Source organism: Periplaneta americana, chromosome 4 (assembly GCF_040183065.1).
Source record: "Periplaneta americana isolate PAMFEO1 chromosome 4, P.americana_PAMFEO1_priV1, whole genome shotgun sequence".
NCBI lineage: Eukaryota > Metazoa > Arthropoda > Insecta > Blattodea > Blattidae > Periplaneta > Periplaneta americana.
In genome coordinates, this window is record NC_091120.1 from 186,801,769 (window position 1) to 186,819,853 (window position 18,085).

Sequence of the window (18,085 nt, forward strand, 5' to 3'; positions counted from 1 at the left end):
ATTTATGGAGAACGAAGATCCAGCACCAAAGAACAGCTTTTTTTTTGTAGTTCCATATCTGACTCCATTTATGAATAAATATTGTTTAGTAATTCTGCACAAATCCACATAGATTAGATTAGATTAGATTAGATCTTTATTAACCGATAGAATTACAAGCATTCATGGCATCGTCAGTACACAAGAAAAATGACGTACTAACATACAATATAATACAAATAAACTTAATTCTAAATAAGCTTCACATGCAAAACTATAATTTATTTAATTATACATTGAAAGCGAAAAACACTAGTGGTATGGATTATATAAGGTAATATATATTACAGTACAACTTAATACTAAGACATGCAAAAACAAAAAATTCTTAAATATATAGGCTCGAACTTCAGCCTCTTCTCTGTTTCATTTTCCTAGTCTTGACTTCAACGGTTACCTGGAACATAAAAAGATCAAAGGCAGTAACAAGAACGTTAATTACAAAAATTGTATAAATAATTGATTAAATGGCGATCTTCCTCGTGTTAATTGTGTAAGCATGTGCGGCTTACAACTGTTTCGGTGCTTCTACACACCATCCTTAGAGCCTACTAGATCTCGCTTCATCTCGAACTTCGCTGCCTGTTGTGTGGGTGTAGATTAGAGAGACAGGGAAAACCAGACAAGTGACTGAGCTTATTGTTACTGTACTTTCTCACCCATCCTTTCGACATGACCCATACTAGTGAAACTTTGTTCTCCAAGCCGACACCATTCTCCTCAAGTTCATTTTCAGGCAGCTGTCTTAGTTCATAAGCGATGTCCAGTATTTTCTTGTTACTCAGAACTTTGAAAGCCCAGGAGAACGTCTATAAAGAAAGGGTCAAAAACTTTCAAACAGAATGACAAAACCCAAGCTATTCCTACAGAGTAAGTGTAGTTTAGATAATCCACCCGCTACTCTAGAATCAACTGTACCAGTATTTTCATATGCACATTTATTTTTAATGAATTCAAAAATTTCGTGGGCCTACATGTGAGAATTCCACACAAAATCCACATAGCCAATCATTTCACAAGCAATAAAAATTCTACACAGCTTGGCAACACTGATAATGAATGATACAGTTTTAAAAGTAATTAGGGCCACTGAAAGAATCTAACACAGTTCCAAACTATAGAAACAACAAAAGCAACAATTTAAATTTAAAATATTGTTTAACTAGAAAAACATAGTTTGAAGCAAACTTGATTGCCAACATCTCACACATTATTAGAATTGCAATAATTACCGTACAAATGAGCAAACATTTTATATCATTAGATATCAAACTTTATCTTTAATAGGTCTGTGCTTTTGGTTTGAGTGTATAGCATGTAACAACGTTGTACTATTTAACAGAACCTAATCATGGAATTCACTACAGGTACAACAGAATTATTACATTTTGTTATTGTTAGGTGTTAGAGAATTTCAGTTTTTAATTGAGATTTCTCAGCAATCCACATAGGCCTATTATTCATTACTGAGTAAATTCTCTCAGTGGGTGCATTTGTGGCTGAAAGACATAAACTGAGCTCTACAATATCAAGTAGCCTATCTGCAAAAATGGAATGCACTTGTTTTGAAATATTTTAATAATTCAAACCATCTTAAATCTACTCTAATTTGAACAGTGTTCCAGTCTTTAACCTTTTCAGGAGTGATATATGTCCTTACATTTGAAATTTTATCTAAGAATTATGATTCTTTTAGTTGTTTTCTTAAGGGGGGATATACAGTGTCCAAAAAAAGCAATTTTTCAATATATTTTTTTATATAAAAATTAGACATTTATCTTCATGTCAATGAAGGAATTTTTACGATATATACAATATTTTGGTAGATATGGCCATAAACATGCGCGTGCGCTTATTTAGCTTATGTTTAACACTTATTTCCATAACTTGTATTTTTCAAAACCATAACTCGGTAAGTTTTTAAGATACCGCAGTAAAATTTTGCATGCAGCTGTCTTTCATACCTGTGAACAAGGTGAGCTGCAATTATTGCTGTAATATTTATAGTTTATTTTTTTTACCTAAAAAACATTAAAAATTTAATTTCTCATAAGAAGTTTAAAAAAATACTTCTCTTGTAGACATTTAAAAAAATTGTATTTCATATTGTTCATTTAACATTCAGGAATAAATAGAAAAAAGAATGGCTCAGAAATATTTGTGGACGTTATCATAAAAACAGCACATCAGAGCACAAAAACAGTCACTTTTTTATGATAATTACTCATAATGGTGAAACTTCTAGTACTGTAAATCTGGAAATAGTCTATAATTTCAGAAGCAGTGAATACTGAGCATGTCAAATTGCAAGGTGAAAGAAAACATTAGTTGCTGTGAAAAAATATTGAATTTTTCCTAATTATTTAGTGCTCAAACCTCTATATCCCCCCTTAAACATTTGTTAAGAAAGTAAAAACTGTTTTGCACCCAGTCCCATTCAATCACTGAACCAAAACACTAGTTTCAGTAAAAGGAGAAGAACACTGCTCATTATATTCTATACAATTGTAATAAAATAAACACACGTATTTCTTAAAACTTGAAATTCGTAAATGTCTGCGAAACAATCTTCGTACCCTACTATTGTTACCAACGGTGCAAGAACGTAATTTGTTTGAGGAGGTAAGAATTTTGTCATGTGCAATTTTCATGACAACAAGTCTTGCCATAATTGTGATGGAAGAATTAACTATCCTACACTATCAACTAGCTTAAAACTATAAATTTAACGAACTAAAGAATGGCAGCAAGAAATGATGCAATATTATCTTCAGTAACAAATTTTTATTTATTTCTTATTACTTTTACTTTTTTCATATTGAGATACAAGTCTACCAACTGAAAATGTGATAATATTGTAGGGGATAAAAATTATACTCTTTACCCCTCTGAATTTTTATGGGGATAAATCTTACTCTCTTACCTCCCATCACCCCATTGTTGCACTACTGATTGCTTTTAATTTCTTTTCGCAAGTTGCAAAATACAAAACGATTTCTATTGTAAAGTTGACATTTTTCTACAATGTTTCCCATGGCAACAAAAATAATATGTACGTTTCCTGAACTTGAAACTGAAAGTTTGGCTATTAAATGATCTGAACGATGTTAATTTCTCATTAATACTTAATAATAATAATAATAATAATAATAATAATAATAATAATAATAATAATCATCATCATCATCATCATCATCATCATCATCATCATAATATGAAGGTGTTACCAACATTTTGGAACACAATGTAGATGTTTACGGGCTTCCCGGTATTTTTCTTTGAAAGATTTTCCTTTAGAACTTTACACTTAGGCCTATGCAGTACTATCATGGTAATTTTTCTCTTGACCTTATGCCCCACCCCTTGTTTTGTCCTTTAAAATAAATTTTACTCCCCTTTCTCTACCTTTTCGAGTGTCATTTAATGATTTTTTTTTAATATTAAAGAAGTAAAGAAATTGATTTGCTTTACATTTTAGTTGTAAAATAAGCTTGATTTAAAGAATACACCATATAGCCCCACCGTAGATGCACACATGTCTCGATGAATCTTGGAGTGTGTATTTGCAGCACTTCTTGTTTTTTAACCATTATTTTATATAATTCTGGATTCCAGCGCTGTAGAGGTGGACAATTTTTGTTCATGAACATCAAACAAAATACATTAGGAACAGCAAGAGAGATCTAAGATCTGTACAGATCTCAGCGTACAAAACTTAGGTACTCATATGTCATATGGCTCTATGCAGACAAAATTTTCTTTTCCCCATACAATTAATTTTAAAAATTGTAGGTTCCCATACGAGTATGGCCCCATATGGCCTCTATGACAGCACTGCACTTATGGAGACAATAGGCGTTCATTGTATCAGACTTAAAAATTTCCGAAATTGAGAAGGTAGGATGCAGGACAATTTTGGCCTATACATAGTATAAATTTACCAATATCTTCTCTTCAGAGACTGCGTGAAATGATAAATAGTTTCTCTCCCCAGTTGTTAATCTCTTAGGGTACTATTCATAGACATTTCGCTAGCCTGCGCTACGAGTGTGCTAAACTAGCCCCGGCTATCGACTGGTTACTTGTACAGGATTCATATCATATCATATCGCTAACACTGGTTTATGAATACGAAAAACGTTAGTTCGCTGATCATCTACCAGAAGCCCGCGCTAAGAATGTCTATGAATACGGCCCTTTGATTCTCATTATATTTCTTAAACCTGTTTATCGCTTAGCTGACACACTGCATAAAGAATGAAGCAGATGTGTAGGAAAAGCTTTGTATGGGAATCTATAGAATTATAGAACCTCGTCAGTCAGTCAGTCAAGAGATAAGATAACCATATCACAAAATTATACACACAATGATGTTTTTGTAACTGAAAGATTAGCCTCTTGGTATACATCTCGTTTCAGACTTTTGTTCAACTTTTTCTGTCGTCTTTAAGCTAAAAAAAAAACTATCATCATATTTACGCCTTACACCATCGTCGGCGTATTTCGCCGACTAGAAGAAAATATTTGGCAATTCTACATTCCTTCTATCTTGCTTCCAACAATCTTGTGACCTTTAATGATATTATTACTGCTTCAGAAACAGTGAAGCATTTTGACACAACATGATATAACTGAACAAATTACGGAACAGTTATCAAATTTGAATTATCATAATATTAGGGCATGGTTTATTCTTTAGAGACAAGCAATCCAAAACAACTTGTAAAAAATCACATGTTATTAAATGAAAATCACACGATAAGAACAAAGTAAGTCAGTTTCGTAAAGTGTTACGGATTGGAGTTTGAAATTTCCTACAAAATAAAATATTACATTCTTAAAGAATGTGTATTATAATTTGGGTGCTCTAGACTCAAAGATAGCTTATCTGTGAAGTTCCAAATTTCTCTTGTGAAAAATTTTACTAAATTGACTAATTCGTTCTTTCCACATAATCTTCAAATGCTATTTCATATGTTATCAAAATGTTATTTCAGTTTAGGTATACATTTTTCTCACTTATGAATTTTTCCTTCAAACCCCCATAATAAAACGTATAAATGAAGTAGTATAGATCAATGGGAATGCAATTTCTAACTGTAAAATATTTTGGTTCTGTTGTGCAAGAAAATGGTTTTTCTGACCTTGAAATCAAAACTTGAATTATTGAAACAATAAGAATAATTAGTATGATCAACTCAATATTATGTACGGTAACAAGAACATTTTACGAAAAACAAAATTATGAATATTACGGTACTTCAATTGTTGATAGTATACTAAAATATGGTGACGAAACATAGACTTTGAAAGAGATAGAGTGTCCCATTTAACTTGACCACTCGAAATAACTGTGCATGCAAGCACCAAACGAAAAATTATTTCATGTAAAGATGTATAACTGAAAAGGGGAAATAATTCCGATGGGAAGGCAACCTTGTAGCGTTATTTATTAATGAAATACTGTACTTTCTGAAGGCAGATTACAAATTTTTCTTTTATCTTTTTGTAATTTTATTTATAAAGGTACAAAATTAAAAACATTATGCATTAATATAGCACCATCCACATGGAAACACATTAGGAAAGCTGATGAGTTACGACTTAACGAAGATCATTTTTATGCCTCATGTTGATGATATGCATTTGTTTTTATATTTGAGAATTTACATTATCTGTGTAGAATATAATTTGGGAAATTAGGCTATCTATTTACGAGGAAGGGTCGGTATTGTATTTGGTACTTTAGAGATAAAGGTTTACAAGAACCTTAATCCTTTTTATGTGCACTGTTGAATGTGTACTTTTTTTTTTTTGTAAAATAAAAATGGGTTTGCTGTCCGAGAAGTAAGCACATGCCACTATCGACACTGATGTAGACAATATCCAACATATTCAGTAATCATGGCGCATGAGTATTATAATTATTATTATTATTATTATTATTATTATTATTATTATTATTATTATTATTATTATTATTATTATTATTATTACTACTACTACTACTATTACTACAGTACTACTACTACTACTACTACAACTATTATTATTATTATTATTATTATTATTATTATTATTATTTCCCTTCTTTTCTTTCTTTTTGTTTTACTCTGTGTTATTATGAAATAATGTGCTTGCTCCCGTAAAAGTAAATTAAGATGGCTAGCTCCTGACAGCTTGGTGGTTTTGTAGATCTCCTACCTACCTCTGCATGTCTATTGATTTCCCAACTTGTTGTGGTTACCTACGTTATGGGTAATTTAAAACTATCTGTGTAAGTTTACTGACATGTTATGTTACTGGTATTTCAGATGGCAACCTCAAATTATGCAGAGGATGGGGAAGGCACTTCCAATCATTTGCTATCAGATTCGGTGTTCGAAATACAAAATGGAGAACAAAATGAGCTACTTAATGAAGAACCAAATGTCATGTAAGGAGAAACTCCATCAATAAGCAAATCTAATGCTTGTCACTGTGTTGTTCTAATCATAATAAGCTCCTTATCCAGGGATTGGCACATGGCTTACTTTCTGGTTTTGAGAAGTAACGGTATATTGTTATTAAAATTATAAAGCGGGTAATTACTTTTATTAATTCCAAAACAAGGATATTTGCCCAGCAGTCCAGGTGACCATGAAGATCCGAACATAATAACATAAATGTACCAACAATACAAAATTGGTCAGGTTTTTGTCAGAAGAAAAAAACTAAAGATTTGCAACTATATATCAATTTTATTACACTGAATAGAACATTTTTGTTTACATGGTATAAATTTAATTTATTCCTTATGGTAATATTTCTCTTGAGACATAGCTGCTCTTAACAATTTTTCATCCTGTTCTACAAATTAGTGAAAATGTTCACAAATAAAAGACAAATTCAGTAGGTACAATTTGTACTTCAGTGATAATGTTCACAAATGAAAGACAAATTCAGTACAATTTGTAGTTCTGATATGATCAGCTCAGAATGACTCCTCTTTATAACAATATTGTCCATTTATTCTTTATTAGTGTAAAACCATTCATACAAAGGCATTAGAAGCAGGAATGCTATTAGAAAACTTAAGGGGAGAGGATGGTATTTTTTGGTGAAAAATGAGTAAATTAAAAAAAAAATGTTTTTCTTTCAAATGCTCTGTGATATCTGTGGAATGCATAGCATAATATTTTGTGGGTATTTGTGCCCTTATCAGATGTTGAGACGCCATTTTTTAACTTCCTGCGATATGGATTTTTATATCACTCAACCCCTTTTATTGTTGTTTCCGGTAAATTGAATTTTCAAAAAAAATGTTTTTTCTTTAAAATACTCTTTGATATGTGTGGAATACAATGCATAACATTTCGTAGGTATTTGTGCCCTTATCGGATGTTGAGACGCCATTATTAAACTTCCTGCGCTATTGATTTTTAAATCACTCGCCCCCTTTTATTGGTTTACAGTAACTTCATTTTTTTGCTACATTGCCAGACAAAAATGGATATAATTTCTGAACTATTAAAGATACATGCATGAAATTTAGAACACACATTCTTTAGATTATTGGGACACTTTTCTCTGTAACAGAATTTTGTTAATTGATTTCATTTTAAAACTACGTCCGTTTGTTTGCAAGGAAGAAATTCAGAAAAGTATTATTAATTTTAATTGTTTATTGTACAAACGTAGGGACTAATATCAAAATTCTGTTACAGACAGTTTGTAGAGCATGCTTTTGCAAGTACATTGCAAAAAAATGGGATGAATCTACCTTTAAAAATGGTTTAGATATATCGGTTTTAGTAAAAGCCTGCATTGGGTATATTTTTTTCAAATTTGGGCCCCCAAATAATTTTTTTCAAAACATTTATTTTTGGATGAGTTTCTACAGGTATGAGCTCTCTACATACAAAAAAATTAATATTTTACACCAAATAGGAAAAAAGTTTAAAAAAATACCTTCCTCTCCACTTAATTATGACTTTATTTATGATAGAAACACATTCTTTATAAACTTTAGAAAAAGATAAAGTCACTTACCAACATCACTTCCTTGATAATGATTACGTTCTAATAAAATAACCTTACTCTCACAAAATTCCTCACACAGTTCGAGGTTCACAAATTCTTGCAGTCTCAATATATCAACTTTATTTTCAAAGATAGAATAATCTAATTCTTGACTCGAAGAAAATATTGATTTTCTTTTTTGTAAAATTATAGCACTTTTCAAGATAATGTAGCATATTGGCATAAAACTAACAAAAAAAGTTAACATAAGTACCAGTATTAAAGAGAAACAGTGCCATGTAAGTAATGTCATTGTTCATTCATTCATTCATTCATTTATTTTATTCCATAGATCTTACATGAGCAATGAAGCTTTAAGATGTGGAACATGTCAACATTTTACAATATTACAATTACAATTTTTACAAATTTTTATAGTTTTACAATTTAGTAATTTTCTACAATTTTTACAATTTTGTAAAATTTTTTTACATTTTGGCGAGATGTAGTGAGATTAGATGAGGTCCGAGGATTCGCCAAAATATTACCCGGCATTTGCCCTTTGGTGGGGGAAACCTCGGAAAAACCCAACCAGGTAATCAAATCAAAGGGGGCTAATCAAATCAAAGGGGTTGATGCCAAGGACTCGCCATAGACCATCCGGCTTCAGTCCCACAGCTGTGGAAAACCTCGGAAGAAACCAAAGACCAAAGGGGGATCCAACCAAAGCCCGAACGCAGCTCCAGATCAGCAGCCCAGCGAGTCTGCCGACTGAGCTATATCGATGGCTCTACTAGAAGTATACAATACATAGCCAATCAGATTATTAAATTTACAAACGCAAACGATCATTCATCAGTTTAGCTATATGTATAATACAAAACAAGTAAGTTAATTAAATTTAAGGCATAAACAATTCCACCAGTTGTGATATACAGAAATTGATAATACATATCATGCAAACTACTTCAAATTACAAACACTAACAATTTATCAGTAGAGCTATATAGATTACTATTCAATTTAAAGCATATACAATTCATCGGCCAAAACTATAGAAATATATACAATACAAAGTAGCATACTTTCATTAAGCTATACAAATTTGTGCAATTAATATCAAGTAGATTAATTCAATTTAAAATCATAAACAATTCATCAGTTGAGCTATACATATTACCATTCAATTTACAGTAGGTCTATATACAATTCATCAGTAGAGCTACACAGACTAGTAATCATTTTAAGAACATATACAATTCATCAGCCAAACTATACAAACATATACAATCAACTTAGTTCAATTTACAAACTTATTTTCGTTAAGCTATACATTTCATATGAAGTAGATTAATTCAATTTATAAGCTTAAACAATTCATCAGTTGACCTATACAGTATACTATTCAATTTACAGTACATACAATTCATCAGTTATGCTAAACAAAAAATACAATACATAGTAAACAGATTAAGTCAATATAAAAACATATTTTAGTTGAGCTATATAAAATTGTACATGTCATTTAAGTAGAATAATTCAATTCACAAGCATAAACAATTCATCAATTGTGTAGAAGGTATGAGTATGTAGAAATTTGGTTAATTCTTTTCTGAACTTTTTCTCGTTGTTCTTCAAATCTTTAAGATAATTAGGCAGTGCATTGAAGACTGTTATACATGAATAGCGAACTCCTTTTTTAAAACAGCTTAGACTAACAGAGGGTAGATAAAGATCTGATTTATGTCTTGTATTAAAATGATGAATGTCTTGATTAGTACTGAATTTATCTTGGTCTTAATATACAGCATCATTAGGGAAAGAATGTATTCACAAGGTAAAGTCAAGATTTCTAAGTTTCGGAAAATATTTTTACATGAGGTCCTTTTATGCACACCGGCCATTATTCTTATAGCTTTCTTTTGTAAAACAAAAACGTGTTTAGCTTCAGACGAGTTACCCCAGAATATTAATCCATATTTCATTACAGAGTGAAAATATGCAAAGTATGACATTTTAAGTAAGTTTATATCACCAATAGGAGATAAGGATCTTAATGCATAACAGGCAGAGCTCAATTTACGAGTAATACATTCTATATGCGTTTTCCAGTTCAAGTGATTATCCAATTCTAAACCAAGAAACTTTGTGCTTATAGATTCTTTGAGATGAGTTCCATTTAATCGAATACTGTAATAAACCTGAGCACTATTGTGTGTACTAAATTTGACTGCACTGGTTTTATCAACATTGAGTGCTAGTTTATTTGCATGGAACCATTCATTCATTAGATTCAGCACTGTATTAGAAATGTTTATAAAATGATCGTATTGTTTGCTTGAAATAATTACACTTGTATCATCTGCAAATAAAATTACATGGGATGAATTGTTTATGGTCAAGGCTAAATCATTAATATAAACTAGAAACAACAATGTACCTAAAATTGACCCCTGTGGAACACCATGTTTAATATTTCTAAATTCTGAATAAGTAACTTTATGACTATTTGGTACATTTATTTCTACTTTTTGTTTTCTATTTGATAAGTACGATGTAAACCAACCCAACATCTCATCTTTAATACCATAAAACTTCAATTTTTTTACTAATATACTATGGTCTACACAATCAAATGCTTTAGCCAAGTCACAAAAAATCCCACCTACATGTAGTTTCGAATTTAATGAATTCAGTATTTCATCCACCAAACTAAAAGCAGCATTCTCTGTCGATTTTTGTTTTCTAAATCCAAACTGTTCTAAAACTAATCTATTGTTGGACTCCAGGTAATGATATAATCTATTATACATAACTTTCTCAAACACTTTTGAAAATGTTGTTAATAATGTATGTATGTATTTATTTACACTGCAAGTGGGCAAGCACCTGGTGGCAGTGGTATATACAATATTAACAATACACAATAAAATGATAACCAATACACAATAAAATTTACAATACACAATACAATTTTACAACACATATACAATTTTACACACAATACAATAATAATACACAATACAATTTAACACAATAATAATAAAACATAAAATAAAATACCTAATTTTACAATACAACCTACATAATTATCTATAGGTCCTACATAAGTTTCAATAGTCTTTCACTTTACTCTCATCTCATTCCCTGTAGTGGCACTATGACGCATTTCACTGACACTTTAGCACACATTTCACTGACACTCTGTAACTCATTTCACTGACACTATAGAACACATTTCATTGACGCTATAAATTATCACTGATCGGAACTGTTCACTGCACTGTAAAACCATAACTTCACTGACTCACCTCGCTTCACTGATACAACAGTTCAAATAAGTCAAATAATTACATCCTTATGCATACTTATAAACAGAACTACATTTAAACTAAACATTTCTAGTCTAAGGCCCTCTTACACGCTAGTTTTAAATAATTTACAATTCAAACCAAGGAAGTAAACTCGTCAGCCTAGATAAATACATGTCACCTTAAAAAAAATTAAATGTTGAATGTCACCTTAATTTTAATTTTCACTCTACTGTATATACAACTTTTTAAATTATTCTTGAATCTCCTTATAATGATATGGGTCTATAATTAGCAATAGTACATTTATCTCCCTTTTTGTATATTGGTTTTACTATGGAATATTTGAGTCTTTCTGGAAAAATACCACATTGCATTGACAAATTGCATAGATAGCTTAACGGAGGGGATAATATTTCAGAACAAGCTTTCAGAACTTTACTTGGAATTTCATTATATCCAGAGGAATATTTTGTTTTTAGTTGTTTTATCACATGCATGATTTCTGCTGCGGTAGTGGGAATAAATTTGAGACCTAAAAACTCAGTGTAATTGTAATATTCCGAGACTTTCAAAATACGATCCTTTGATGTGTGTGGATTAAAGAAAAAAAGGAAGAAATAGTCTTACGGGCAAAAGAAAAACGTAAGTCATAAAATATAAGGAAAAAACGCAAGACCTGGCAACACTAAAAAAATTTAAAGGGCTAGTTACTTTCTCTCACTTAACTTAATTTGTCTGTTTATGATAATATCGTTTGCACATATCTACACAAAAGTAAAACAGATACTAAAACTTACAGTTTAGTAATACCTATTAAATACTGTAATACCAGGTGTAAAAAAAATTACGCCCGATTTCTTTCATGCAAGCTTACTCCATATAAGAGGATTAGTATTATCAATATCATTATTATTTTTTGAAGCTGTTGTTAAGTGTGAGTAGAATTTCTGTGGCATAGTTAAGGTAATTATGGTCTTGAAACAAATAAATCAATTAATAATACTTACTTACTTACGGCTTATAGAGAAAACCCAGAGGTTCATTGCCGCCCTTACATAACAAGGCAACATTAATCCAGTCCCTACCATCATATCCCAACTCCCTTAAATCCATTTTTATATTATCCTCCTATCTACGTCTCCGCCCCCCCCCAAAAGTATTTTTTCCTCCTGCCTCCCAAGTAACACTCTATATGCATTTCTGGATTCGCCCATATGTGCTACATGCCCATCTCAAATGTCTGGAGTTAATATTCCTAATTATATCAAGTGAAGAATACAACGTGTACAATTCTTTGTTGTGTAACTTTCTCTATTTTCCTGTAACTTCATCCCTCATAGTCCCAAATATTTTCTAAGCACCTTATTCTCGAACACATTTAGCCTCTGTTCCCCTGTCAATGTGATAGTCCAAGTTTCATAACCATACAGAACAACTGGTAATATAATATTTATATCAATTCTAGCTTTCATCTTTTCTTAGAGCAGATTGGATGACAAAAGCTTCTCAACCGAATAATAACAGGCATTTCCCATATTTATTTTGTGTTTAATTTCCTCCAGAGTGTCATTTATATTTGTTACTGTTGCTTCAAGATATTTGAATTTTTCCGCCTCTTCAAAGGATAAATTTCCAGTTTTTATACTTCCATTTCGTACAGTATTCTGGTTATGAGACATAATCATATAGGTACCGGTATACTTTGTCTTTTCGGGATTTACTTCCAAACCTATCTCTTTACTTGCTTCAAGTAAAATTCCTGTGTTTTCCCTAATACTTTCTGAATTTCCTCCTAACATATTCACTCATCTGCATAGACAAGTAGCTGATGTAATCCATTCAATTCCAAACTCTCTCTGTTATCCTGGACTTCCCTAATGGTATTCTAGAGTGAAGTTAAAAGGTAAAGGTGGTACCGGTAGTGCATCTCCTTGCTTTAGCTTGCTCCTTGCTTGAATCAATTAATAATAATAATAATAATAATAATAATAATAATAATAATAATAATAATAATAATATAATTTCAGGCGTTACACTGCTCCTATTGGAGCACAAGCTGAAGAATACAAAATGGACCACACAAGAAGAGGAAGAGCAATTATATTCAACCATGAGAAGTTCCACGAAGCATTGATGCTTGAAGAAAGACCAGGAACACACACAGACAAAATCCTTCTGAAACAACGTTTAGAGAGACTAAACTTTGAAGTGGAAACACTTGATGATCAGCCACTGTCTGATATCATGAAACGCTTGACTGATGGTAACTTTTCTCCTATATTAATATAGTACAATATTATTATATTTTTAATAGTTTGCAATGGTAGCAGTTATTAATACAAAACAGTTTATCAGCTTCAGCCACAGCTGCATGTTTTGGTTCTTATACGGTAAGTACTCAGTTTCCTGAATATAAGTACATGTTCTGATATATCTTGCAGAGAAGAAAGGTTATAACTACGGACCGGATTTTTAGGTTTTAGAAAGATCATTTTAGGTTTTTGGAATATGTGAATTAGGTTTTTTTAGATTTTATGTCTAACCTGTGAAAAGGGTCGCAAAAACTGCCAGATAGTTAAAAATGTATATTTATAGTTATTCTTAAAAAATATATATATATTTATTAAGCCAACATGGACACGAAACTGACCTTTCCAAGAACAAAACTATTTATCAAAATTTATAAGATTCGAAATTTTTGTTCTTTCTCCTTTAACATTATTTCTAAAAGGTAAACGTATCCCCGTAACATGCCATGAAGGCACTTGGGGGGGGCATGGAGGTAGAGCCCCATGCTATTCCATGACCTCGGCACTACTCCTGGGAAAGACCCGGTACTCAGTTTGAATAAATTATTTTAACAATTAACATTTTATCTAAGATAATTTGGACTGATATAACTAGAGTCGCCAATTCGGAAGGTGGTTGTCTGCTAGCATTTGCGATGAGAGAGACAGATAGAGCAAGGCAGCGTACAACATTGTCACATCGTACTTCACGCGCACGTGCGATACAAATAGAGTAGGAGAGAATTTAAATTATCAAAAGACAATAATGACCTTAGCCATTGGTTACTGTAAGCATGACACCAAAAAAACCCTCTTTCCTTAACTAACAATATTTTTTTTGCAAATCAAGATTTCAGGTATAACTCCCTGTAAAGTTGATTTGAATAATTTCGAGGGAAAAAATTGTTCCGGAGCCGGGTATCGAACCCGGGACCTTTGGTTTAACGTACCAACGCTCTACCACTGAGCTACCCGGGAACTCTAACCGACACTGATCCAATTTTTCCCTCTATATCCACAGACCTCAAAGTGGGCTGACAACCGTCAAGCAACCAACTTCGAGTGCACACTAACTCCGTGTGACTTAAATTGTGGTTTTCTGTTAACGAACAGTGACGTGTATTATGCAAATCAAGATTTCAGGTATAACTCCCTGTAAAGTTGATTTGAATAATTTCGAGGGAAAAATTGTGGTAGAGCGTTGGTACGTTAAACCAAAGGTCTCGGGTTCGATACCCGGCTCCGGAACAATTTTTCCCTCGAAATTATTCAAATCAACTTTACAGGGAGTTATACCTGAAATCTTGATTTGCATAATACACGTCACTGTTCGTTAACAGAAAACCACAATTTAAGTCACACGGAGCTAGTGTGCACTCGAAGTTGGTTGCTTGACGGTTGTCAGCCCACTTTGAGGTCTGTGGATATAGAGGGAAAAATTGGATTGGTGTCGGTTAGAGTTCCCGGGTAGCTCAGTGGTAGAGCGTTGGTACGTTAAACCAAAGGTCCCGGGTTCGTTACCCGGCTCCGGAACAAGTTTTCCCTCGAAATTATTCAATATTTTTTTTGCACGGTTCTCAATCCCACATCACATGCTTCTGCAGTCATTTCTTGCATGTTGGCAACGTTGCTCCCAGCATCAAGATGGCCGGCAGCGTTCTGCTCGTTAACGTTTTTAGAATAATTATACACCTTAAACACTATTTTCCGTGCCTGCTTGTGTAATACTTGTCTTTTTACAATCTCTTCTTCCATTTATTTACCTTACATACACACAGTAAATGTTAGTTTTACTTATTCAATGTATTGAAACACTCTCTCGTGAACAAACGAACTCGGGAAGTGCTTATTATAGACTGATTCTGATTGGTTCTACTGTACAAGCTTGTGACGTCACATACCAGAAATGCTACAGCGCATATAGAAGCTAACCGCCTTCTGAAATGCCGTCTAGTCTACAAAAGTTTAAATTTTCAATAGATAAAGGTACCGGTACAGTACAAACACAACTTTTGAATTAAATTTGTTCATACTTGATCAAGAATTATTTTAAAAAGTAAAAAACAAACAAACAAACAAATAAACAAAACAACATTATTTACTGGTACTGTTCCTGGTTGCAATATATGACCAAATACTTTTCAAGATTCTCGACTGAGAAGTTTTTTCTCTTGTCTCTCAAAATACATTTGAAGGACGAAATGATTCTTTTGACAGCACATGATGTCATAAGTGCAAATTTCATCGCTGCCACTGCAGCAGGTACCCACGGTAACCGACAATTGAAGCTTTCCATCTGGAGAATGGAGCACACATTTTTCATTTTTTCAAACCCTGGATTCCTCTGCAATACTTTCTTCAGTTTTAGTGTGACACCAATTGCTTCTTTCAGTTGTAGCGATGAAGATTCCAAGTACCGGTACTCAATATATTTTGGAAGGTCAGTGAAATATGCCTTTAGGAAAGGAAGGGAGCAATAGATGTTGTCACTGCTAAGTAAGTTACAGATTTTGCCTTAAGGATTGAGGCAGTCTCCACGTCGAGAAAGTTCTTTCCTCTTTCTCTCTCAAAATGTATTGATATTTCTCTCAGAATAAAAAGGATCGATATATAACGCAGTAAATACAGGATAACACTTATCAACAATGATTTAGGTTTTTTCAGGTACTAAGGTCCAATTTAGTGTAGGTTTTCTTAGGTTCAACAGAATTCACATATAGGACTTCTACGATCATGATTCAGAAAAGTATTGAAGAAATTAGGAGTTCAGAAGCAAGGGAAAAAAAAATAGGTATAAACCTACAAATCCGGTCCCTAGTTATAACACACTTGTCAAATAAATTTTCCAAATTGGATAAGTTTCCGCTTTATATAAAATTACACAAGTCGTAAGAAATTTTATTAAAACTTAAAGTATACTTATCTGTTGTATAAGATTATTATTTTGTACCTCTTTATGAGTGAGGCTGGAAACAATGGCTAATGTACGTAGGAAGTTACACATTGTACAGTGCTCTCATTTTACAGGGAAACTAGATTACAGCAGGACCCTGGTGCATATCGTTCTTGTTCTGGAGGGGAACATGTCCCATTACTACCAGCAAATAAAGACATTTAGCAACAACAGAATTGCAACTGCAGAAATAAAATAAGTCCACGAATTATTATTATTATTATTATTATTATTATTATTATTATTATTATTATTATTATTATTATTATTATTATTATTATTACTAGCCGTACCCGTGCACTCCGCTGCACCCGTTAGAAATAAATAAAAAGTAATTACATAATTAAAATAGGACATTTGATCCAGGGAACATTCGTGTTTGATAGAAGGATAAATCGTTTAATATGTTACTTAATTTAAATTGTATTTAAAATATTAAAATGCGATCATTTTGATCCAGAGACCACTCATTTGGTGCAATGACAATTCCTTTAACATGTTTCTTAATTGTCATTACCAATTATTTTTGGAAAAGCGAAAATTAACAGAAAAATTTTGGCTACAGATTTATTATTATGTTTATATTATATTATATTATATTATATTATATTATATTATATTATATTATATTATATTATATTATATTATGTGAAAAGTGCGTTGATAACGGATGTACTCGAATTAGAAAGTTTTTAATTTGTTGTGGGAGCTCTTGAATCTCAGGAGGAACAGCTTTTACAACAGCGCAACATAATCTGCTTGGCTCATTACCCAATTTTTTTGCATTGCATTTATTGCATATATATTTTATGTATTTTAACACGATTCAATTGAGCATAGTTAAAATTTGAATTATATAATAATGGATTTCTAAGCTAACGTACTATTACTGCATACTAAATCAATACACTCTCGTTGTTCGTTAATTCTCTGAGATAAAAATGAATATGTTCATGAACATTATTTTCAGAAATACAGGAAATGAATATACAGAATAACCTATCAAGTTTTCTGTGCATAAGAAGCTATTTTAATCTTACCTGTCCTCAATTCACTCACAAGTTACTGTAATAACATTATAGAATTATGTCCATCCAGAGAAACTACATTTTCCAATGATGAAATTATAATTAATTATACAAATCGGTTAATTTAGCTTCTGATATTACTTCATACAAACACAAAAACATTGTCTGTAGGCTATGTTTTATAGCTTTCGATTGTTGGGTCCAAGGCTCCTTATAGACGAAGTCATTTGTTTTTTATTTCAATACACCGCCTTAGATGGCAGTTATTTTAATTTTAAAACTCATTTATCTCATTAAATATCAGTCCTATCAAACTTTTTCAAGGAATAAAACTTATCGGAAATGATTTTTAAAGAAATGTTTGTTATGTAACATTTTTCACAAAAATGAATAATAAGCGAGATATTTCGATTTATTTAATTCAGGCCCCCTTATAACCCCCCTTTTAAATAATGTATTTTG

The 18,085-nt window shown here is 31.9% G+C and overlaps 1 protein-coding gene across 1 annotated transcript in view; it reads left to right on the forward strand.

Annotated features, from left to right (window-relative positions):
• LOC138698528 (caspase-3-like) overlaps positions 1-18,085 on the forward strand; it is a 297,116-nt gene that overhangs the window by 263,852 nt on the left and 15,179 nt on the right. The window contains exons 2-3 of the mRNA XM_069824524.1: positions 6,354-6,475; positions 13,382-13,617. Of these exons, the coding sequence (XP_069680625.1) occupies positions 6,354-6,475; positions 13,382-13,617 (358 nt within the window). The remainder of the gene's footprint in view (positions 1-6,353; positions 6,476-13,381; positions 13,618-18,085) is intronic.